This window comes from Macaca thibetana, chromosome 2 (genome assembly GCF_024542745.1).
Source record: "Macaca thibetana thibetana isolate TM-01 chromosome 2, ASM2454274v1, whole genome shotgun sequence".
Classification (NCBI taxonomy): domain Eukaryota; kingdom Metazoa; phylum Chordata; class Mammalia; order Primates; family Cercopithecidae; genus Macaca; species Macaca thibetana.
The window spans coordinates 58,508,623-58,533,534 of record NC_065579.1 but is presented as its reverse complement, the minus strand read 5'-3'; the positions used below and the strand labels follow the sequence as shown (position 1 = coordinate 58,533,534).

The following is a 24,912-nucleotide window of genomic DNA, read 5'->3' as shown; positions in this document are numbered from 1 at the left end:
GTGACAAAGCAAGACTGTCTCAAAACCAAACAAAACAAAACAAATCACAAAGTTTAAGGCTAGGCGTAGTGGCTCACACCTGTAATCCCAGGACTCTGGGAGGCCAAGGCGGGCGACTCACCTGAGGTCAGGGGTTGAGACCAGCCTGGCCAACATGGTGAAACCCTGTCTTTACTAAAAATATAAAATTAGCTGGACGTGGTGGCACATGCCTGTAATCCCAGCTACTCGGGTAGCTGAGGCACAAGGATCACACAAGAATCACTTGAACCAGCAAGATGAAGGTTGCAGGGAGCCAAGATCATGCCACTGTACTCCAGCCTGGGCAACAGAGCCAGACTCTGTCTCAAAAAAAAAAAAAAAAAAGAAAAAGAAAACAAAGTTTAAGAATGTCTCACAACAGTAAAATTTGATTATTCTGGATAGCAAATAATTATTCGTTACTTCAAACAACATCCTTTGGAGTGTAATTCATTAACCTTAAAAAAGTATCAAATACATTTGTACAAGTATAGGACAAGTCTATACTTTTTGTAAAAATTCTTAAAAGACTGAATTGTTTTCCTTAAGTGACAAGTTGGCCCACGCTAAAGGCAATGTCATCTGAGATTCCTGGAGGAATTTCAAAACCTTTCAAGTCTAAGAACATACTACACTAAAAACCATTCCTTTTGTCTGCAGCAGTTCTTCCACTCTAAATGAATATCCTAACGGAAAGAAATTTGAAAAATCTAACTTTTATCTAAGAAAACAATTTACTAAGTTGTGACAAAAGTTGATACAGTTGTTTAATTCTCAGTGCATCCTGGATAAAAATCCCAGGTTATATTCCCATTGCATTCAAAATCTTAAATTTGGAAATTCCAAACTTAAAATTAACATTATTATTTTATTTTTTATTTTTTATTTTTTTTTTTTGAGACAGAGTTTCGCTTTTTGCTCAGGCTGGAGTGCAATGGCGCGATCTCGGCTCACCGCAACCTCCGCCTCCCAGGTTCAAGCAATTCTCCTGCCTCAGTCTCCCGAGTAGCTGAGATTATAGGCATGTGCCACCACCCCGGCTAGTTTTGTATTTTTAGTAGAGACGGGGTTTCTCCATGTTGGTCAGGCTGGTCTTGAACGCCCGACCTCAGGTGATCCACCTGCCTCGGCCTCCCAAAGTGCTGGGATTACAGGCGTGAGCCACCGCGCCCGGCCAAAATTAACATTATTAAATGCCATTAAAGATTCTGTATTACCTGTAATCACTAAGGGAGTGTTTATAAAACATCTTTCATCCAAGTATGATATAACCTAGTCATAACCTCTCAATTAAGGTGATAGGACAGGTACCACCTTTACTACAAACAAGAGTCTCACCCTTAGATGGGGGAAAGGAGAAGGAAACTTGACAAGTCACCCAAAGCACTACTCTGATAATGCTGCCTTAATAAAACTCAAGAAAGTTACTATGTCAAATACACCCTTGCCATAATAAAAAGTTTTTAAAGAAAAGCTGATCACCTATGCTGTGAGGATGCAAAGGTGTAAGAATGACACAATGGACTTTGGAGACTCAGGGGCAAAGCATGGGAAGCGGGTGAGGGATAAAAGACTACAAATTGGGTGCTGTGTATGCTGCTCGGGTGATGGGTGCACCAAAATGTCACAAATCACCACTAAATAGCGTACTCATGGCCGGGCACGGTGGCTCACGCCTGTAAATCCCAGCACTTTGGGAGGCCGAGACGGGCGGATCACGAGGTCAGGAGATCGAGACCATCCTGGCTAACACGGTGAAACCCTGTCTCTACTAGAAATACAAAAAAATTAGCTACAGGTGGCAGGCACCTGTAGTCCCAGCTACTTGGGAGGCTGAGGCAGGAGAATGGCGTGAACCCGGGAGGCGGAGCTTGCAGTGAGCCGAGATCTTGCCACTGCACTCCAGCCTGGGCGACAGAGCAAGACTCCGTCTCAAAATAAAAAAAAGAACTTACTCATGTAACTAAATGACACCTGTTCCCCAATAACATATGGAAATAAAAAATTTAAATAAATAAAATCCTGGCCAGGCACAGTGGCTCACTACTGTAGTCCCTGCACTTCGGGACGCTAAAGTGGGAGGATCGCTTGAGCCCAGGAGTTCCAGACCAGCCTGAGCAACATAGCGAGACCTGTCTCTACAGAAAAATAAAAATTAGCAGGGCGGGGTGACCCATGCCTGCACTCCCAACTACTCATGAGGCTAACGAGGTCAAGGCAGCAGTGAGCTGTGATCACACCACTGCACTCCAGCTTGGGTGACAGAGCAAGATCCTGTCTCAAAAAATATATAAATTAAAAATTAAATGAAGTACTGTGTATAAAAAATAATTAAAATATCCCAAATGCTTTTAGAGCTTTTAGGTCCCTCTCTAGTTTCTATCATGTAAAAATGCTGTTTCAGAAAATCCTGATAACTGAAATGTACCAGAAACAGAAATCAAAACCAGCTCTTGCCCAACTTTTAATTTATGAACTAAGATACACACAGCAAAGGCCCAATCAATGTACAAAGCAAGCCCTTCCTCCCAAGGGAAAGGTGGTTCAATGGTAGGCTATGCAAAATAAGACTCCTACTTATTTCCAGGTGGGCCTCTTAGAAATACGCATAATATAGTAGGTGATATAAGGTATTTCCCATATTTAATATCTCTTTACTTAAAATGTTTATGATCAATGGCATGTTATGGTTTGTCAGGACTTTTTTTATCCTCAGGGGTACATACAATGATCATAGATTTGATGAAATATGTTAATTCTCCAGATGTTCCTCTTGAAAATGCTTCCAATTCAGTCCACAACTAATCGTTCACATAGTTTTTTAAATGTTTAATTATGCTATAAAACATAAAGAACCTTGAAATAAAATTAATTCACCTTAGGCTCAAATATAGCAAACGGATAAGATTATCTTTGTAATTCCAAGTCGAGCAAAACAAAAAATACCAGTTAGGAAGAAGAAAAATCCTCTTATATACTCTGGAAAGAGATCTTAACACTTTCCTGTCACTTAGTTTTGTGAAAATACTCCTCTCAAACGCACTATGTATCTTTCAAAGCCCATAAATTTTCAGTCCTTCTAACACGTTATTTCATCTATCAGCATAAAGATGAATCTTTCCAACGAGTTGTAAGGCTCAAAACTAGACAGAAAAATGCTTTGCAAGTCAACTAGTATGCAGGAAAGAGCTGAACAATGAGGTTTACATTTGCTTCTGCGGTCAGAAACTAAAGGTTTGTGTGTTCTTCACCAGTTTTACAACCCTCAGAAAGAGCTCCCCGGACCCAAGCACCACTGGTGCCTTGGTTAAAAGAGTTAAAATCAGCTACCTTATAATCTTTACTCATTTGTTCAACAAATACTTTTTGAATTACTACCAAGTGCTAAGCAACCATTCAAGAGTACCTCCTAAGACGTGACCCTTGAGCACCTTTTAAAGAGAATGTTAAAATTCTGCCTGTATAAGGCACTATTATCTGACGTAGAGCACCAAATTCCACTCGAAGTATATAATCCCACCTCCCGAGTCAAATTTAATTAAGTTTTTTCCTAAAGCTAGGCCCTCAACAGCGTACAGGAGGAGGTATATATATCTTACTCAAGTAAATCGCAGTTCAAAACTGCGCGGTTTCCCGCAGGCAAAACTGACTTAGTGAAGGTCGGAAAGAACTCCAGGCCAATGAAAATGTTAATACAGAGGTGAAAGCGAAGGTGCCCAATTCAGAAGCGGGACGAAAGTACGAGAAAGGGTCTAAGAAAAAAGTGAGTTGGAGGCGAGGAGATGCGCAGCAGCGGTCAAACGTGCTCTCCCCGCAGGGTACGTCAAGGTAGCAACTTTTCCAGCACTCCGGAACTCCCGACTGTCCAGCCCTCGGGCGAGGGGGCACGGCTCGCATCCCGGGGAGCGACCCCAAAGGCGGGGAAGGGGGTTACCCCGCAAACCAGCAAGCTAGACAGGGAGTAAACTGGACGGGGGCGGGACCTGGACACACACCCTTTCCTCTCTGGGAAGGAAGCGGGGAGGGGGAACGGAGTGCGCGACCCCGGGGCCACCAGCCCTCACGCGGGCCTGCGGGGGCGTGGGGGGAGGGGGAAGACGGTGCAGCCCCGCGGGGTTCGTCCAGAACCGACCTAACCGCTACGGAGCCCAAGGCCGGCGGGGCAAATGGAGCGGGCCTCGCCGAGGGCAGGCGGGAAACCGGGTGGCGGGAAGACCAGAGGCCGGCCCAGCTCCAACGCCGCACAGGAGGCCTCGACCCTGCCCTGCCTTCGGCGGGCCACGGGATCGCCACAACAGGCCCCCAGCCTCCCAAAGGGACGGGGTGAGAGCCAAGGAAGCCCCCACCACGACACACAGACACACAAGCCTGCTCACCTCCCTACCCCCACCCTCGGGCCGCGCTCGCGGGCTCTGCGCCCCACAGCGGCGCGGGGGAGGCGGGGACCATCGGCGCGGCCGCGGGAGCTGATGCCCTCCCCGACGCCCGGACCTCGACACGCAGACAGAATCAACAAAGCATTGCCGCTCCCGAGAAAAAACATGCCACAGGCCCCGACCAGGGACTCTCCGACGCATGGCTGCCCGGGCCGCAGGGCTGCGCGGACGGGCTGGGGGAAGGGGTGGGGAAGGGCCCCGCGGGGTGGCTCCCCGGTCCGGGAGCCTCGCCTCCGCCGGGATGCGGTGCTGCAGGGACCCCCACGCTGACCTTGGAGTCTCCGTTGCACAGAGCCATCGGGGCCAGGGCCGGGGCCGCGGCGGTGACGGCGACAGTACGAGACGGGGCGGGAGGGTGCCGGAAGGGTCGGCGCCGCGGGCCGAGGCTGAGAAGGAGGCCTGGTCGAGGAGCAGCCGGCAGCGGAGAGGAGCCAGCCGCCAGAGAAGCGCCGAATGGAGCAACAGCAGCAGAGCGCGGGCCCCAGCGCCGCGGGAGAGGAGACCAGCAGCGCGCACGCAGCCCCCGCCTCCTGCTTCCGCCCCGGCCGGCCACTGGGAGGAGCCAGAGCCCGTTCGGCTTGGCAGCCGAGCCTCAGATACCCTCCGCAGCCGCCGCCAAACCGGCCGGCCCTCGAGAGGAGGGGCTCGCGGCGTCCGGCCCCGCCCCCAGCCCCGTCCCAGCCGGCAAAGCCGGCCGGGTCTCCGGCGGCCCGCCCTTGGGAGGAGGAGCCCGCGGCACCCACCGGCTCCGCCCCTCCCGCCCTCGCACTGAGGAGCCAGCCCCGGGAGGCGGGGCCTGTGGCGCCGGCCGGGAGAAAAACCGAAGCCGAATCCGAGCCAGTTTGCTTCTACCCGATTTGCCTGCTACATTGGACGACTGCGGGAGACTGGCGGCACCAAGGAGGCCTCCTGAGAGCTGGGCCTCTGGCGGAACTCTTAGCCGGTGGCGTGGCCTTATCTCAGGTTGTCGGACATGAAGGAGGCCAAGGCTGCTTTGGAAAGTTCCGTGACCATATCTCAAGGACGTCATTGTAGGAACTGATCACTTAGATACTTCAAAAGTTATACAGCTCCCCACAAAAAGTTCTACAGCAGGTGCAGTATTTCCAAAGAAAAGGGAGTTTGGGAGTGGTATTCTGGTGAGCAGCTGGCCCAGGGAACTGGTCATGAAGCTCTGTTTGCACAGCAATGTTTTTATTGGAATTGTTTGTGGGGAAGCGGCTGCAGTCCCTCCACCTATCCCTTGGCGACCATCAAGATGAGGTGTTGCATTGAATTTGGTTACCTAGAGGCCTAAATCGAGATTGGGGTATAAAAAATAATACTTGAGATGGCTTCCAGCTAACAAAGCCTTTCCACAAATATTGTTATTATAATACAGCCAACATTCTACTGCAGTTCATTCTTGTGTCAGACTCTAGTTCGGGTGTTAAGGAGCCAAAGTGAGAAAACACTTTGAAAACTAACTTTAACCAGTCCCGTGAAAGTAGTAAGGTAGGATTGATGTTCTTATCCTTTTTACAAATGAGGAAATTGAGGGGTAGTGAGATAATGTGCCTCTCAGTATAGATTGTAAGGGCTCCCTAATCTGGGAAAGAGTAGACAAGTTTATTAGTGAAATATTTACAAAAACGAAAGGCCCAAGGTCCTAGTGGGCCTGAGACTCAAGTATTTTGCTTATCTTTTTATCAACCGAAAATTGAATATTTGAACTCTCCAAAGCCATGGATACTGGCTTCTCTGGGTAGGTCTGCATGCACAATCTAAAGAAGGGTGTAGTAACCAATAGGAGAGCCTCAACTTACATAAACATCCACCCCCAATGGAATGGAATGTGATGTGATGTACTGGCATTAAGGATTGGCTAAATCCCATCTATCTTAAACAATGCTTACTTTAAATATATTCTAGGCTAGGCATGGTGGCTCACACCTGTAATCCCAGCACTTTATGGGAGGCCGAGGAGGGTGGATTACCTGAGGTCAGAGTTCCAGACCACTCTGGCCAACATCATGAAACCCCGTCTCTACTAAAAATACAAAAATTAGCCAGGCGTGGTGGTGTGTGCCTATAATCCCAGCTACTCAGGAGGCTGAGGCAGGAGACTTGCTCGAACCCGGGAGGGGGAGGTTGCAGTGAGCCAAGATCATGCCTTTGCACGCCAGCCTGGGCGACAAGAGTGAAACTCCATCTCAAAATAAATAAATAAATAAACAAACAAATTCTAGTGGTCAACTGTGCTTAATGGCTAAGAATATTGGCATGCACACAATATAGGATCCTGATATTCCTAAGTTCTTCTTTAGCTTCTGACTCTATTGACCCATCCCTCTTTGTTGAAACTGGATTTTCTTTAAAATGCACCAAAAAGTTGTCTTTTCATCGCTGTGATTGCTCTTGGTTGCCTTTGCTTGCTCCTTTTCCAGTATCTGTCCTTCAGGAGCTTTAAGATCTAGATTTCTTCAGTATTTCTATTCCTAATCCTTCTCTCATCTTACTCTTCCTTGGGGGCACTTGTTTAAAAATATAGACTTGTTGGCCAGGTGCGGTGGCCCACACCTGTAATATCAGCACTTTGGGAGGCTAAGGCAGGTGGATCGCCTGAGGTCAGGAGTTTGAGACCAGCTTGGCCAACATGGTAAAACTCCGTCTCTACTTAAAAATACAAAAAATTAGCCAAGTGTGGTGGTGGACACCTGTAATCCAGCTACTCAGGAGGCTGAGGCAGGAGAATTGCTTGAACCTGGGAGGCAGAGGTTGCAGTGAGCGAAGATGGTGCCACTGCACTCTAGCCTAGGCAACAAGAGTGAAACTCCATCTCAAAATAAATAAATAAATAGGCCGGGCGCGGTGGCTCAAGCCTGTAATCCCAGCACTTTGGGAGGCCGAGACTGGCGGATCACGAGGTCAGGAGATCGAGACCATCCCAACATGGGCTAACATGGTGAAACCCCGTCTCCACTAAAAAATACAAAAAACTAGCCGGGCGAGGTGGCGGGCGCCTGTAGTCCCAGCTACTCGGGAGGCTGAGGCAGGAGAATGGCGGGAACCCGGGAGGCGGAGCTTGTAGTGAGCCGAGATCCGGCCACTGCACTCCAGCCTGGGCGACAGAGCAAGACTCCGTCTCAAAAATAAATAAATAAATAAATAAATAAATAAACAAAATATAGACTTGTTTTTAAAATACCCTTAATATGCTCTATGTTTTAACAACTCTCTTCTGTGCTCCAGACCCAGATAACTATGTTCATCCTCAGTTCGATTGTCAATGTCATGTTAGGCCCCAAACTCAACAAGTCAAAACAAAACTTCTCTCCCAATCTCCCAAACTTCATATTGACACTTACTTTTTCTTTTTCTTTTCTTTTTTTTTTTTTTTTAGACGGAATTTCGCTCTTGTTGCCCAGGCTGGAGTGCAATGGTGCAGTCTCGGCTCATTGCAACCTCCACCTCCTGGGTTCAAGCAATTCTCCTTCCTCAGCCTCCCGAGTAGCTAGGATTACAGGCACCCCCCATCACGCCTGGCTACTCGTTGACACTTATTAGGGAGAAAACATTCAGTCTTTCACAAATAACCTGTGGGTTTTCATAGATGCCCTTTGTCAAGTTGAGGAAGTTTCCTTCTGTTCCTCTTTTGCTGAAAGTTTTGGTCAAGAGTGGATGCTGTCAAATGCTTTTTCTGTGGCTATTCAAATAACTATATAGTTTTTCTTTTTTCAGGTTTTGAATGTGTTAAATTACAATGATTGATTTTGTTTGTTTGTTTGTTTGTTTGAGATGGAGTTTCACTCTTATTGCCCAGGCTGAAGTGCAATGGTGCAATCTTGGCTTACTGCAACCTCCACCACCTGGGCTCAAGCAATTCTCCTGCCTCAGCCTCCCAAGTAGCTGAGATTACAGGTGTGTACCACCACACCCAGTAATTTTTGTATTACTAGTAGAGACCACGTTTCACCGTGTTGGCCAGGCTGGTCTCGATCTCTTGTCCTCAAGTGATCTGCCCGCCTCAGCCTTCCAAAGTGCTGGAATTACAGGCATGAGCCACTGCGCCTGGCCCTGTTTCATATATTTTGTCTGAGTTTTTTTGTTTGTTTCAGGCAGGAGGGTAAATCCAGTCCCTGTTACCTCTTCTTTGACAGAAGCAGAAGTCTGGAAACCTTTTCTTTGTTGTTGTTCCTGGAGATCCATGTCCGCTGAATGGAAGTCTCTTTTAATGATACATTGAGGCAGCTTAAACCTACAAGTCTTCCTTCTTTGCTTGTCATATAAATATTTTTGTTAAGGGACAAGGTTGCCTTGAATTCAAAAATCTTAGGCAACATAGAACAGTGATGTTGAGTCCTTTAAATGCAATTGTATGCTTTCTAGGACCAACACATTTTTTCAAAATACAGTTGCTAAAACCCACAGATAGAAATTTCATACAATGTTTCAGATTTGGTATGTATGTATCATGTCATAAAATATGTATTTCAGGCATAATCCATGGTTACCTTATTTCATCTTTCAAAATGTTTAATATTTTCAACCTCCCATTAACAAAAAATTAACTTGTAAACTTATGAAAAATATTAGTTGTTAAGATGTGGAAGGAGGTACACAGTTTTGCAAAATTATTTTAGGGCAGTATATGAGTTTTGTGTTTGTTTGTTTGTTTGTTTGTTTTTGAGACAGAATCTCACTCTGTTGCCTAGGCTAGAGTGCAGTGGCACAATCTCAGCTTACTGCAACATCTGCCTCCTGAGTTCAAGTCATTCTCCTACCTCAGCTTCCCAAGTAGCTGGGATTACTGGTGTGCACCCCCATACCTGGCTAATTTTATTTATTTATTTATTTATTTATTTATTTATTTTGAGACAGAATCTTGCTCTTGTCACCCAGGCTAGAGTGCAATGGCGCAAACTTGGCTCACCGCACCCTCCACCTCCTGGGTTCAAGCGATTCTCCTGCCTCAGCCTCCTGAGTAGCTGGGATTACATGTGCGCACCACTACGTCTGGCTAATTTTTTTGTATTTTTAGTGGAGATAGGGCTTTGCCACGTTGGCCCAGCTGGTCTAGAACTCCTGACCTCAAGTGATCCACCCGCCTCAGACTCCCAAAGTGTTCAGATTACAGGCATGAGCCACTGTGCCCAGCAAATTTTTTTTTAATTGAAGACAACCATTCTAAAATACAAATGTGATCATTTTATGGCTCCCCATGGCTCTCAGGAAAAACTCCAAACTTCTAACATTTCTTATTAGGCTCTTGGAGGTTTGACTAGCCCTTATTTACCTTGCAACCTGCTCTCTTACCACTGCCCCATCACTCTACTCTCTAGCCATATTAAACTGCTTCAATTCCATAAACATGACATGTTCTGTTTTGACGTGGGCCTTTTGTACATAAATATCTTCTGTGTGGAATATTTCTGATTCCCTCCCCACAACTCTGAAGTCTTGGGTTACATGTCTCCTCCTCTTGTGATCCCATAACCCTTTCCTCTTCATTAATACTTGCCACCTTCTACTTTTTTTGTTTTTGTTTTTGTGATGGAGTCTCGCTTTGTTGCCCAGGCTGGGGTGCAGTGGCGCAATCTTGGCTCACTGCCACCTCTACCTCCTGGGTTCAAGCAATTCGCCTGCCTCAGCCTCCCAAGTAGCTGGGATTACAGGTGCCCTCCACCATGCCTTGCTAATTTTTAGTAGAGATGGGGTTTTACCATGTTGGCCAGGCTGGTCTCGAACTCCTGACCTCAAGTGATCTGTCTACCTTTGCTTCCCAAAGTGCTCGGATTACAGGCATGAGCTACCGTACCCAGCCTTCCTTTTACTGCTTTTATGTGTTCACTTGTCTCTGTCCACAGAGAGACGCTGACAACAGTATCACTCCAATAGCAATAAGCAAAGCCAGCACCCAAATACTGGTTTCTAAATACCATTCTCCAGCAAGAGAAATGAGGGCTTCTTAGAGAAATGGCTGATTTCAGGACCAAAAAAGAGACAAGATGACTAGGAACAACTTTTTGTACCAGAAGTAAGGAAGTGCTCAAGGAATCATGGGGACATGTCAGAAGGACACAGAAGTTAGCTTGAAAGAGCTTTTACTGACCAAATAAAAAACAATATGTCAAAATAGACAATGATAGTAAACATTACGTCCACTGAATCACTTAGGAATATATCAGTCTATGCCAATATAAACAAATGAAAGATTAAATGGAGAGAAGAGAAAGTTCTTCCTTATAATGGAATGTTGACTAATAAACATACAAGGAATAATTGAATTAGAATATCTTCATTTTGCAACCATCATAAACATAATAAATTTAGGCAGTAAACATCAATGGATAGTAAAATTAGTGGGGGAAAGATGGATGAGGGAATGGGTTTTATTTATGTTGTCTCAGAATATCTCCCCACAAAATAATTATCAATTATACAAGGAAAAAGAGTAACTTTACAATGGAGAAACATGAAGATATGTCTTTACTCAAGGATCAAAATTAACATCAAGAGTAATGGAATAAATCAACACCATGTGTCACTTGATGGATGCAGTGAGATGTGCACAGTATTATCTTAGTAGTGTCTTGCCTAAAATGCATAGCCTGAATTTAATCATGAATAAACATTAGGCAAACCCAAATTGAGCCACAATCCATAAAATAGCTAGTCTGTAATTGTTCTCCTCATCTGTTGCTATATAACAACCCCCAACCTAGTGGCTTAAAACTACAACACAATTTTGCTGCTATTTGGGCAGGCTTCAGCAGGGGCAGCTTTTCTTCATCCTGTTGTGTCAGCTGGCATTGCCCAAAGCCCAACCCCACTAGGCCTTAGCTAGAGTAGTTCAAAGGCTAGAAGCTAGAATCATGTGAAGGCTTTCTCGCTCATATCTGTGATACCTGGGCTGGGACACTCAAACAGCTGAGGGCTAGAACAGTTGTAGTCCTCCTGGCATCTCTACCTCTATGTGGTCTCTCTATCACAGCTACTTCAGGTTAACTAGATTTCCTATGTGTCAGCTCAGGACTCCCAAGGAGAGTGTGGGGGTGAGTGGCAAGGGATGGGCAGTGAGATATCAAGCACTAGGTAGAAGCTGTGTGGTTTTTTCTAATCTAGTCTTAGAAATCAAACAGGTTTACTTCCCTGCATTCTCTTAATTAAATGCATCACAAGACCCACCCAGATTTAAGGAGAGTGTTCTGGAAGAACATGTGGAACTGAAATCATGGTGCAATACTTGGAAAATAAAATTAGCCACAATAGGCTGAGTGTGTTGCCTCACACCTGTAATCTTAGCACTTTGGGAGGCCAAGGCAGGCAGATCATTTGAGGCCAGGAGTTTGAGACCAGCCTGGCCAACATGGCGAAAACCTATCCTACTAAAAATACAAAAATTAGCCAGGCATGGTGGCGCATGCCTGTAGTCCCAGCTACTTAGGAGGCTGAGGCATAAGAATCACTTGTACGCAGGAGGCGGAGGTTGAAGTGAGCTGATATGGTGCCACTGCACTCCACTCTGGGCCACAGAGTGAGACTCTATCTCAAAAAAATAAATAATCATGATAATAATAATAATAAATAATTTTAAAAGTAATCTTCACAAGATTCCTGTACAATGGGTAATATATTTTCCTTTTCCTTTTTAGAGGGAGTTTCACTTTTGGCGTCCAGGCTGGAGTGCAGCAGCGCGATCTCAGTTCACTGCAACCTCCACCTCCGGGGTTCAAGCAATTCTCCTGCCTCAGCCTCCCGAATAGCTGGGACTACAGGCATGCACCACCATGCCTGGCTACTTTTGTATTTTTAGTAGAGATAGGGTTTCACCATGTTGGCCAAGCTAGTCTCCAACTCCTGACCTCAGGTGAGCCACCTTCCTCAACCTCCCAAAGTGCTGTGATTACAGGCGTGAGCCACCACTCCCCGCCTCTTTTTTTTTTTTTTTTGAGACAGAGTCTCACTCTGTCACCAAGGCTGGAGTGCAGTGGTGTGATCTGGGCCCACTGGAACCTCCCTTGCCCTTGTTCAAGTGATTCTCCTACCTCAGCCTCTGGAGTAGCTGGGATTATAGGCACACACCACCCCACCAGGCTAATTTTTCGTATTTTTAGTAGACACAGGGTTTCACCATATTGGCCAGGCTGGTCTCAAACTCCTGACCTCAGGTGAGCCGCAGGCGTTGGCCTCCCAAAGTGTTGGGATTACAGGTGTGGGTGACTGCGCCCAGCCTCAAGACCCAGAATTTTTTTTTTTTTTTGGAGACAGAGTCTTGCTCTGTTGCCCAGGCTGGAGTGCTGTGGCCGGATCTCGGCTCACTGCAAGCTCCACCTCCCAGGTTTATGCCATTCTCCTGCCTCAGCCTCCCGAGTAGCTGGGACTACAGGCGTCTGCCACTTTGCCCGGCTAGTTTTTTGTATTTTTTAGTAGAGACGGGGTTTCACCATGTTAGCCAGGATGGCCTCGATCTCCTGACCTTGTGATCCGCCCGTCTCGGCCTCCCAAAGTGCTGGGATTATAGGCTTGAGCCACCACGCCCAGCCAAGACCCAGATTTCTAAGCTGAAAGTAAAATATCTGGAGTACATCCTAAGCCCAGGATACTGAACCTTGTCCATCAGACAAAAAGAGACTATCTTAAAAAACAGAACTTTAACAAACAAAAAAAAACTCAGAAGTTTCCTGAATATGGCAGGATTTTACAGAATTTGGATCCCAGGATTTGGGCTCATTGCTAAGCAGTTGTATGAGGCCCTAACAGGGCCAGAGCATAAACCATTTAATGGTCAAAAAAACAAGAGGTTTTGGACGGGGTGCAGTGGCTCACTCCTGTAATCCCAGCACTTTGGAAGGCTGAGGCGGGCAGATCACAAGGTCAGGAGTTCGAGACCAGCCATAACCAACATGGTGAAACCCTGTCTCTACCAAAATACAAAAAATTAGCCAGGCATGATGGCAGGTGCCTATAGTCCCAGCTACTGGGGAGGCTGAGGCAGGGGACTCGCTTGAACCCAGGAGGCAGGGGTTGCAGTGAGCCGAGATCACACCATTGCACTCCAACCTGGGGGGCAGAGTGAGACTTTGTCTCAAAAAAAAAACAAAAAACGAGGTTTTATCCGAACAAGGAGGGGTTTGCACAATAATAAATCACACCGACTGTTCTTATATTAACAATTCAATTAGTTAAGCTAAAAATTAGTTAAACTAATATTAAACTAGTTAAACTAGTATTAAACTACAAATTCAAAATATTTACCAAAAGGCTACCTGGCTACATAATTTCTTTTTTTTTTTTTTTTTTTTTTTTGAGACGGAGTCTCGCTCTGTTGCCTAGGCTGGAGTGCAGTGGTGCGATCTGGGCTCACTGCAAGCTCTGCCTCCTGGGTTCACACCATTCTCCTGTCTCAGCCTCCCGAGTAGCTGGGACCACAGGCACCTGCCACCTCGCCCGGCTAGTTTTTTGTATTTTTTTTTTTTAGTAGAGATGGCGTTTCACTGTGTCAGCCAGGATGGTCTCGATCTCCTGACCTCGTGATCCACCCATCTCAGCCTCCCAAAGTGCTGGGATTACAGACTTGAGCCACCGTGCCCGGCCCTGGCTACATAATTTCAATAGCTCCACTACTCGAACCATCTGGGACTTCATCAAAGGATACCTACCAAGTGTGACATAATTCCTACCTTTCCTAGGATCTTTAATAACTATCTTATTACTACTAATCTTTGGTCCTTATTTGTTTAACCTCCTTGTAAAGTCTGTGTCTTCTAGGTTGCTGTAGTTCAATGCCAAAATAATGGTCATACAGAGATTGCAGCCAATCCCTGCCTCATATTCAGACTCTCCTGATGCTCCACCCTTGGGACCCTCAGACCAAGCAGCCAGAGATTTGCATACCCTCGATAGGCAGGGCCAATGCCCCATTCAACAGAAAGTAAATACGTAAGATTGACTTCCTCCCTCATCAATCTGGAAAAATAAAAAGTAGTCATCTCTGAGACGGGAAAATGAGACAGGCATAATACAAGGTGGTTGCAGAAAAATTTAATAATTCCAGGCAGCAGTTTCACGTAACAAGGAAAAAAACTGTTAAAATATTTGCATAAGGTAGAGGCTGATAAGACTCTAAAAACCAGGGTGTTGGCCAAACTCACTAAGGCTGACAGGACATAACATGGCGCTGGATTTGACCTAGGTTTCACCTAGGACCTGATTATACACTTATTAACATACTAAATCACACACCCACCAGTGCCATGACAGTCCCATATTTGGTTAAAAAATGGCACCACAGTTCTGAGAAATCTCTACATTTTTCCAGGATTCTTTATGAATATTCCATTCCTTGGTTAAAGAAATCTACAAAGATAAAAACTTCAGATCGGGCTGTGTGACTCTTGAGTATGTTCACACTCCCCTTTCTTGAATGTGTAATTTTCTCTTTGCAATAAACCTCCATACTTTTATAACCGCCCAGTGGGTTCACCTTGCCCTCTGCCTAGACAGAGTCAATCTATCAAGACGGGAATTGCCATAGAGAAAGAGTAATTCGCCGGGCGCAGTGGCTCACGCCTGTAATCCCAGCACTTTGGGAGGCCGAGACGGGCGGATCACGAGGTCAGGAGATCGAGACCATCCTGACTAACACAGTGAAACCCCGTCTCTACTAAAAATACAAAAATTAGCCGGGCGCGGTGGCGGGCGCCTGTAGTCCCAGCTACTCGGGAGGCTGAGGCAGGAGAATGGCGGGAACCCGGGAAGGCGGAGCTTGCAGTGAGTGGAGATCGCGCCACTGCACTCCAGTCTGGGCGACAGAGCGAGACTCCGTCTCAAAAAAAAAAAAAAAAAAAAAAAAAAAAAAAAAAAAAAAAAAAAAAAAGAGAAAGAGTAATTCACACAGAGCCGGCTGTGTGGGAGACCAGAGTTTTATTACTACTCAAATCAGTCTCCCTAAGCATTAAGTTTTTAAGAACGAATTGGCTGGGCGCAGTGGCTCACGCCTGTAATCCCAGCACTTCAGGAGGCCGAGGAGGGTAGATCACGAGGTCAGAAGTTAGAGACCAGCCTGACCAAAATGGTGAAATGCTGTGTCTGCTAAAAATGCAAAAATTAGCCAGGCATGAAGGCATGCACCTATAATCCCAGCTACTTGAGAGGCTAGGGGAAGAGAATCACTTGAACCCGGGAGGCGCAGATTGCTGTGAGCAGAGATCACAACACTGCACTCCAGCCTGGGCGACAGGGCGAGACTCGGTCTCAAAAACAAACAAACAACAACAACAAAAAATGGTGGGTGGGGGGAAGCCAGTGAGCTGAGAGTGCTGATTGGTCAGGTCAGAGATGAAATCATAGGGAGTCGAAGCTGTCTTCTTGCACTGAGTCACTTCCTGGATGGGGGCCACAAGATCAGATGAGCCAGTTTATCTATCTGGGTGGTGCCAGCTGATCCATCGAGGACACGGTCTGCAAAATATCCCAAGCACTGGTCTTAGGTTTTATAATAGTGTTTTATTTCTTTTATTTATTTATTTATTTATTTATTTTAAGACAGAGTTTCACTCTTGTTGCCCAGGCTGGAGTGTAGTGGCACCATCTCAGCTCACCACAATCTCAGCCTCTTGGGTTCAAGTGATTCTCCTGCCTCAGCCTCCCAAGTAGCTGGGATTACAGGCATGTGCCACCACACCCGGCTAATTTTGTAGTTTTAGTAGAGATGGGGTTTCTCCATGTTGGTCAGGCTGGTCTCAAACTCCCAACCTCATGTGATCTGCCCACCTCGGCCTACCAAAGTGCTGGGATTACAGGCGTGAGCCACCACACCCAGCCTCTCAGAGTGATTTTTATCCCCAGGAGCAATTTAGGGAGTGTCAGAATCTTGTAGTCTCCAGATGCATGACTCCTAAACCATAATTTATAATCTTTTGACTAATACGTTAGTACTACAAAGGCAGTTTAGTCCCCAGGCAAGAAGGGGATTTGTTTTGGGAAAAGGCTGTTATCATCTCTGCCTCAAACTATAAACTAAGTTCCTCCTAAAGTTAGTTTGTCCCACACCCAGGAATGAACTAGGATGGCTTGATGGTCAGAGGCAAGATGGAGTTGGTCAGGTCAGACCTCTTTCACTGTCTCAGTTATAATCTTGCAGTGACGGTTTCACTTTCATTATCTTCCAACTAATCCTTGAATTGCTTCTTGGGAAGGTGTCAAGAGCCTGGAGACTGGTTGGGGTTGAGACCCCACTGGCATTTGGGGACCTCCCCTAACCCACTGGTATCAATAAGACCTAACAATCCTATTGCTAGGTATTTGCCCAAGAGAGATGAAAAGATATGTTTACACGAAAACCTGTATGCAAATGTTTATAGTAAAATTACTCATAAAAAATGGGAAACAATCCAAATGTTCTTCAACTGGTCAGTAGATAAACACACTCTGGCACATCCATACAATGAAATATTAGTGGGGAGAAAAAATGAAGGAGGTGGGGATGTGGGACAACGATATCAATGAATCTCAATGCATTATGCTGACTGAAAGAAGACACACTCAAAAGGTACACTTTGTATGATTCCATTTACATGATATTTTGGAAAAGGCAAAGCTATAGGAAGAGAAAAGAGATCAGTGGTTACCAGAGGTTGGGGAATGGGTGGAGAGGTTGACTTCAGATGGGCACAAGGGTACATACTTTTTGGAGTTAACAGACCTATTCCATATCTTGATTGTGGTGGTAGTTCTATAATATTTATTAAAACTCATAGAACCGGGTGATGGGTGCACCATAATCTCAGAAATCACCACTAAAGACCTTATTCATGTAACCAAACACCACTCATTCCCCCAAAAACCTATGAAAAAAACTTTTTTTTTTTTTTTTGAGACTGAGTCCCGCTCTGTATCCCAAGCTGTGAGTATAGTGGTGCAATCTTGGCTCACTGTAACCTCCACCTCCTGGGTTCAAGCAATCCTCCCACCTAAGCCTCTCGAGTAACTGGAATTACAGGTGTGCGCCACCATGCTCCGCTAACGTTTATATTTTTAGTAGAGATGGGGTTTCATCATGTTGGCCAGGCTGGTCTAGAACTCCTGACCTCAAGTGATCTGCCCGCCTCGGCCTCCCAAAGTGCTGGGATTACAGGTTTGAGCCACCATGCCTTGCTTAAATCTATGGAAATTTTAAAAACAAACAAACAAACAAACAACAAAAAAAAACACCCAAAAACCTCATAGGGCCAGGCGTGGTTGCTCACGTCTGTAATCCCAGCACTTTGGGAGGCCAAGGCAGGCAGATCACTTGAGGTCAGGAGTTCAAGACCAGCCTGGCCAACACGGCGAAACCCCATATCCACTAAAAATACAAAAATTAGCCAGGTGTGGTGGCATGCACCTGTAGTCTTAGCTACTCAGGAGATTGGGGCATGAGAATTGCTTGAACCTGGGAGACGGAAGTTGCAGTGAGCCAAGATCACATCACTGTACTCCAGCCTGGGCAACAGAGTAAGACTCTCTCTCAAAAGAAAACAAAAGGTCAGGCGCCGTGGGTCACACCTGTAATCCCAGCACTTTGGGAGGCCAAGGCGGGTGGATTACCTGAGGTCAGGAGTTGGAGACCAGTCTGGCTAACATGGTGAAACCCAGTCTCCACCAAAAATACAAAATTTGCCAGGTCAGGTGGCAGGCGCCTGTAATCTCAGCTACCCAAGAGGCTGAGGCAGGAGAATTGCCTGAACCCAGGAGGCGAAGATTGCAGTGAGCCAAGATCACGCCACTGTATTCCAACCTGGGCGACAGAGCAAGACTGTTTCAAAAACAAAACAAAACAAAACAAACAAAAAACACATACAAAAACAAACTCATAGAACTGTACACTAAAAAGGGCCAATTTTACTGGATATAAATTATACCTCAACAAACCTGATTCCCACCTCAAAAATAAACAATTTTAAAATTCTGAGGAATATACAGAAGATACTGTTCAGATCTTAGTGAAATGATTGGAAAACCAGAGAAGAAATCCACAATCAGACATAGGTATACGAAGGGTCCACTAGATGGTGGTATTAATTTTTGTAATAGAGCCTAGAAAACTTTGAAGTGAAGACATCACAGGCATGGCAGTGGAGTAGTTTTTTGAAAAATGTTCTTGAAGTTTATTGCTGTAATTCCTGATGTATGTGTCACCTTGATTTTTGTGTTTTTGCTAAGCCAGGTGTCCTGGCCTTCCACTGATTCTGGGAGGCCATAAATATCCTTCTAGTAAAATTCCCTCTTTCGGATTTGTTTTGTTTCTGAAACAGACTGAATAGCAGCATTAGTAGTGGTGGTTAACCAACTTGTTTGTTTATTTTTTGAGATGGAGTATTGCTCTTGTTGCCCAGGCTGGAGTGCAATGGCGTGATCTCGGCTTACTGCAACCTCCGCCTCCTGGGTTCAATAATTCTCCTGTCTCAGCCCCCTAAGTATCTGAGTTTACAGGCATGCACCACCATGCCCAGCTAATTTTGTATTTTTAGTAGAGATGGGGTTTCACCATGTTGGCCAGGCTGGTCTCGAACTCGTGACTCAGGTGATCCACCCACCTCACCCTCCCAAAATGCTGGGATTACAGGCGTGAGCCACTGTGCCTAACCTGCTTTGAGGTTTTTGTTGTTGTTTCTGTTCTTATTTTCCTGTATGCAGAATTTTAAATATGTACAAAATAAACAGAATGGTCTCATATGAACCCTCGGTGTACCTATCACCAAGCTTCAATAGCCTTTGATAATCCGCCATCTTAAATTCAAACCTCCATGACCACCAATCCCCATGTAAAAAGTTTTTTATAGTTGTTTGTTTGTTTTTTGAGATAAAACTCTTATGTATTTTGAAATGCAGAAATTTTAACTGTGCAATTTCAATTTGTTTCTGAAGGACCTAGTTTGGAAGTTTCTAAGAATACAGAGCAAAAAGAAAATGGAAAATTATGAGAGAACGCTTAAGGGGTAAATCCAGTAAACAAAATATAAGTTTACTAGGACTTTTAGGGGGAGTTAATGAAGAGGAAAAAATGAAAAATCAAAGGTATTATTAAGGAAAATTTCTCTAAAATCAAGAAAGATTTGAAACTTTGTTCAAAAAGACCTAATAAATGTTGAACGAGATTAACAGAAAAACATATATGTGTTATACAATACATACCATCATACATCTTGGTGAAAATTCTGAACTTCAAGGATAAAGCAAATTTTCACAAGCGTTCAACTGGAAAACACAGGATACCTATAAAGGGGTAAGAAAAAAAAAAAGCAAGAAAGGATCATGGCTACCACCAGAAGGGTTTTTATTTATTTATTTATTTTTTTTTTTTTTTTTTTTTTTTTTTTTTTTTTGAGACGGAGTCTCGCTCTGTCGCCCGGGCTGGAGTGCAGTGGCCGGATCTCAGCTCACTGCAAGCTCCGCCTCCCAGGTTTACGCCATTCTCCTGCCTCAGCCTCCCGAGTAGCTGGGACTACAGGCGCCCGCCACCTCGCCCGGCTAGTTTTTTGTATTTTTTAGTAGAGACGGGGTTTCACGGTGTTAGCCAGGATGGTCTCGATCTCCTGACCTCGTGATCCGCCCGTCTTGGCCTCCCAAAGTGCTGGGATTACAGGCTTGAGCCACCGCGCCCGGCCTCAGAAGGGTTTTATATTTGGCAGTTTCACCAGCTTCCCCAAGACACATCTATCAGGGAACACCAGTATTCCAAAGAAAAGGGGAAATGATATTAACTGAAGTGAGTAAGGGGAGTTGAAAATGCAAAAAACAAAAACAAAAACAAAAACAGTTATTCATGACAGTATGGGCTGAAGGTCCCATGCAGTATCAGTTTTGTTTTTATAGTGATAGTGACATTTGTTCCACATTTGCTGAGGGACACTGAGAGCCTGGTGGGGGTGGGTTCCCAGGTTTGTAGAGAAATGTTTTAGTTTGTGTTGGAAAGATACTACCACTAAGTCTTCTAAGAAGACAATAGCAATTTGGGCATGGCTTAGCAATGAATACTTGTCTCTACTCTTCATTTAGCATTAGCAGGGGCAGCTCAACTTGGGGCTGGAGGATTATCTTCCAAGATAGCTCACACACATTGCTGGCAATTTGGGGCTGTTGATTGGGAGCTCACTCAGTGCTGCAAGCTGCAGGTCTTAGTTTCTTTCCACATAGTCTTTCCCTTAGTTCATGGGACTCAGTTCCAGGAGTGAGTATCTCAAGAGAAAGAAAGTGAACACTTCCAGTTTCTTAAGACTTGGGCCTGGAAATTAACCCAGCATCATCTCAGCTGTATTCTGTTGGTCAGTCATGTATAAATTCAAGGGAAGGGGACCAGTCATGGTGGCTCACGCTTGTAATCCTAGCACTTTGGGAGACCGAGTTGGGCGGATCACCTGAGGTCAGGCGTTTGAGACCAGCTTGGCCAACATGGTAAGACCCCCCAACCCCGGCCCCCCATCTCTACTAAAAATACAAAAATTAGCTGGGTGTGGTGGTGCGCATCTGTAGTCTCAGCTACTCAGGAGGCTGAGGTGGGAGAATCACTTGAACCTGGGAGGCGGAGGTTGCAACGAGCTGAGATCATGTCACTATACTACTGCACTCCAGCCTGGGTGACAGAGTAAGACTTGGTCTCAAAAAAGAAAAAAGAAGAAACCTTAAAAATCTGCAGAGACCAGATGCGGTAGCTTACACCTGTAATCCCAGCACATTTGGAGGCCGACGGGGGAGGATTGCCTCAGTCCAGGAGTTCAAGACCACCAGAGGCAATATATGGAGACTCCATCTCTACAGAGAAATAAAATAATTAGCTGGGCATAGTGGCGCATGCCTGTAGTACCAGCTACTTGGGAGGCTGAGGTAGGGGATTGCTTGAGCCTGGAAGGTTGAGGTTGCAGTGAGCCGTGATCACGCCACTGCATTCCAGACTGGGTGACAGAGGGAGGACCTGCCTCAATCAAATCAAATCAAAGCAAACCAAACCTCCAGATAAATTATTACATATAATTGCTAAGATAATAGAATAAAACTTCCCTGAACTAGAGAATGATTTTTATCTTCAGATTAATTGAAATGGTTCACTCATTCCCAGGCTGGTGCTTTTAAAATACGTCTACAATTGTCTTTCTTTCTTTCTTTTCTTTCTTTCTTTCTTTCTTTCTTTCTTTCTTTCTTTCTTTCTTTCTTTCTTTCTTTCTTTCTTTCTTTCTTTCTTTCTTTCTTTCTTTCCTTCTTTCTTTCTTTTCTTTCTTTCCCTCCTTCCTTCCTTCCTTCCTTCCTTCCTTCCTTCCTTCCTTCCTTCCTTCCTTCTCTCTCTCTCTCTCTCTCTCTCTCTCTCTCTCTCTCTCTCTCTCTCTCTCTCTCTCTTTCTTTCTTTTTTTGAGACAGTCTCACTCTTGTTGCCCAGGCTGGAGTCAATGGTGTGATCTCGGCTCACTGCAACCTCTGCCTCCCGGGTTAAAGCAATTCTCCTGCCTCAGCATCCCGAGTAGCTGGGATTACAGGCACCCACCACCACGCCCAGGTAAATTTTTGTATTTTTAGTAAAGACAGGGTTTCACCATGTTGCCCAGGTTGGTCTCAAACTCCTGACCTCAGGTGATCTGCCCACCTTGGCCTCCCAAAGTGCTGGGAATACAGGCGTGAGCCACCGCGCCCAGCCAGCTGAAGCCATTTCTAAGCAGTGTTGAAGATGTGGCTTAGTTCCTCCTGACTGCTTATAGTAAAATGCAAGAAGAGAGAAATGATTTAAAGACAGAATTGTTAAGCCAAAAGCCCAGGGAGGTTGAGGCCACAGTGAGCCATGGGATTGCATCACTGCACTCCAGCCTGGGTAACAGTAAGAGTCCATCTCAAACAACAACAACGACAACTACCCACAAATATATTCAGCACTGTTTACAGTGAAACACTAGAAATAATAGGAGGCTGATTAAATAGATGACACACCCTTATAATTGAATAGTATAAAGTCTTGTTAAAAGAAATGGTTCTGTAGGTTGTAATATCAAAAGAGATTTCTGATACATGTTTAAGGAAAATGAAAAAGCAAGGCACAGGACATTGTGTATATAGTGTCACATTAAGAAAAACATCTCCCAGGCCAGATGCAGTGGCTCACGCCTGTAATCCCAGCACTTTGGGAGGCCGAGGCCTGCGGATCACCTGAGGTCAGAAGTTTGAGACCAGCCTGGCCAACATGGTGAAACTCCATCTCTACTAAAAATATAAAAAATTAGCAGAGCATGGTGGTGTGCATCTGTAGTCTATGAGAGCTATGAGAGCCTTTGCAGCAGGGTTGCCTAGCATAGCCCTGGTGGTGAGATTCCTGCTTGGTAGAGCTGTAAGAGCAGGACCTCTTACCAGTGGGTCCAGAAGGTGGGACCTTCATCCCAGTAGGCTTAGAAGGAAGCATATCAAGTCAAAGAGGATTATCCTCAAGCCTTAAGATCTCATGTAGTTGGACTTACTTGGGACCTGTTGCCCCTTTCTTTCTTCTTCTTTCTCCCTAACAGAACAGGAATATCTATCCTCTGCCTGTCCAACTACTGTATTTTGGAAGCACATAGCGTGTTTGGTTTTATGGGTTCACAGCTGGAGAGGAATCTGCCTCAGGATGGATTGTACCTTGAGTCTCACCCAGATCTGATTTGGATGTGATTTAGATGAGACTTTGGATTTAGACTTTGAAGTTGATGCTGAAACAAATTAAGACTTTTTGGACTATTGGGATGGAATGAAAGTGTTTTGTATGTAAGAAGGACATGAGTTGGGGGGTGGGGGTCCAGGAGCAGAATGTAATAGATTGAATGTTTCTGTCCCCCAAAATTCATGTGTTAAAACCTAATCCCCCATGTGACGGCATCTGGAGGTAGGGCCTTTGGGAAATTAAGTCATAGGGTAGAGCCTTTATGAAGGAGATTAGTGCCCTTGTAAAAGAGACCCTGGAGAGCTCCCTCACCCCTTCTGCCATGTGAGGACACAATGAGAAGGCAGCAAAAAAGATGGCCATCTAGGAACCAGGAAGGAAGACCACACCAGCACTTAATTTCCTAGAACCTTGATTTTGGACTTAACCTCCAGAAGTGTGAGAAATAAATTTGTTATTTAAAAGCCACCAAGGCCGGGCGCAGTGGCTTACACCTGTAATCCCAGCACTTTGAGAGGCCAAGGCGGGTGGATCACGAGTTCAGGAGTTTGAGACCAGCCTGACCAACATGGTGAAACCCTGTCTCTACTAAAAATACAAAAATTAGCCAGGCGTGGTTGCTCGTGCCTGTTATCCCAGCTACTTGGAAGGCTGAGGCAGGAGAATTGCTTGAACCCGGGAGGCGGAGGTTGCAGTGAGTCAAGATTGCGCCACTGCACTGCAGCCTGGGTGACAGAGGGAGACTCTGTCTCAAAAAAAAAAAAAAAAAGTCACCAAGTCCGTGGTATTTTTCCTTTAAAAGCTTGAATGGACTGAAATACCAGCAATAACATGTTTCATTTCTTAAAAGGTGTAAAATTTGGTATATTTACTTTTAATTAAAGAGTTCTGGTTTTTGTTTTTAGCATTTAATTATTATTATCCATTGGAAAAAAATAGATATTATATACATTATGTATAAAACTGTTTATAGGTAATGTATTTTCTATACCTTACAAATAATGCTAATTATTTCCTAAGGTTGTTTTCTCCCCTATCATTTTGTTATTTTATTTCTTTTCTATTTTTTGAGACAGAGTTTCGCTCCTGTTGCCCAGGCTGGAGTACTATGGCATGATCTCGGCCCTCCGCAACCTCCACCTCCCAGGTTCAAGCGATTCTCCTGCCTCAGCCTCCTGAGTAGCTGGGATTAAAAGCATGTACCACCACGCCCGGCTAATTTTGTAGTTTTAGTAGAGACGGGGTTTCTCCACGTTGGTCAGGCTGGTCTCGAACTCCTGGCCTCAGGTGATCCGCCCCTCTCAGTCTCCCAAAGTCCTGAGATTACAGGCGTAAGCCACCTCACCCAGCCTTATTATTTTATTATTATTATTATTATTTTTTGAGACAGTCTTACTGTCTTGCCAAGACTGGAGTGCAGTGGCGCAATCTTGGCTCACTGCAACCACCACCTCCGAAGTTCAAGCGATTCTCCTACCTCGGCCTCTCAAGTAGATGGGATTACAGGCATGCACCACCACATCCAGTTAATTTTTGTGTTTTTAGTAGAGACAGGGTTTCACCATCTTGGCCACACTGGTCTCAAACTCCTAACCTCAAGTGATCCACCTGCCTTGGCCTCCCAAAGTGTTGAGATTACAGGCATGAGCCACTGCCCCTGCCCACCTACCACTTTAATAATGCATGCATATTGAATTGGGGTAACATGAAAAACACTTTTCCTGATACTTGGCTCCAGTAATTTTTCCTATTGTTTGTAAATCTTGCCTGCATAGATGTAAAGATTTAACATTTGATAGGAAGATCATTTAACCACTAAAG

The 24,912-nt window shown here is 45.2% G+C and overlaps 1 protein-coding gene across 1 annotated transcript in view; it reads right to left on the bottom strand.

The window, feature by feature from the left end:
- Positions 1-24,912, bottom strand: part of GMPS (guanine monophosphate synthase) — a 792,617-nt gene that overhangs the window by 66,315 nt on the left and 701,390 nt on the right. Inside the window, exon 2 of the mRNA XM_050778240.1 lies at positions 4,729-4,923. Within this exon, the coding sequence (XP_050634197.1) occupies positions 4,729-4,755 (27 nt within the window). The 5' untranslated portion in view covers positions 4,756-4,923. The remainder of the gene's footprint in view (positions 1-4,728; positions 4,924-24,912) is intronic.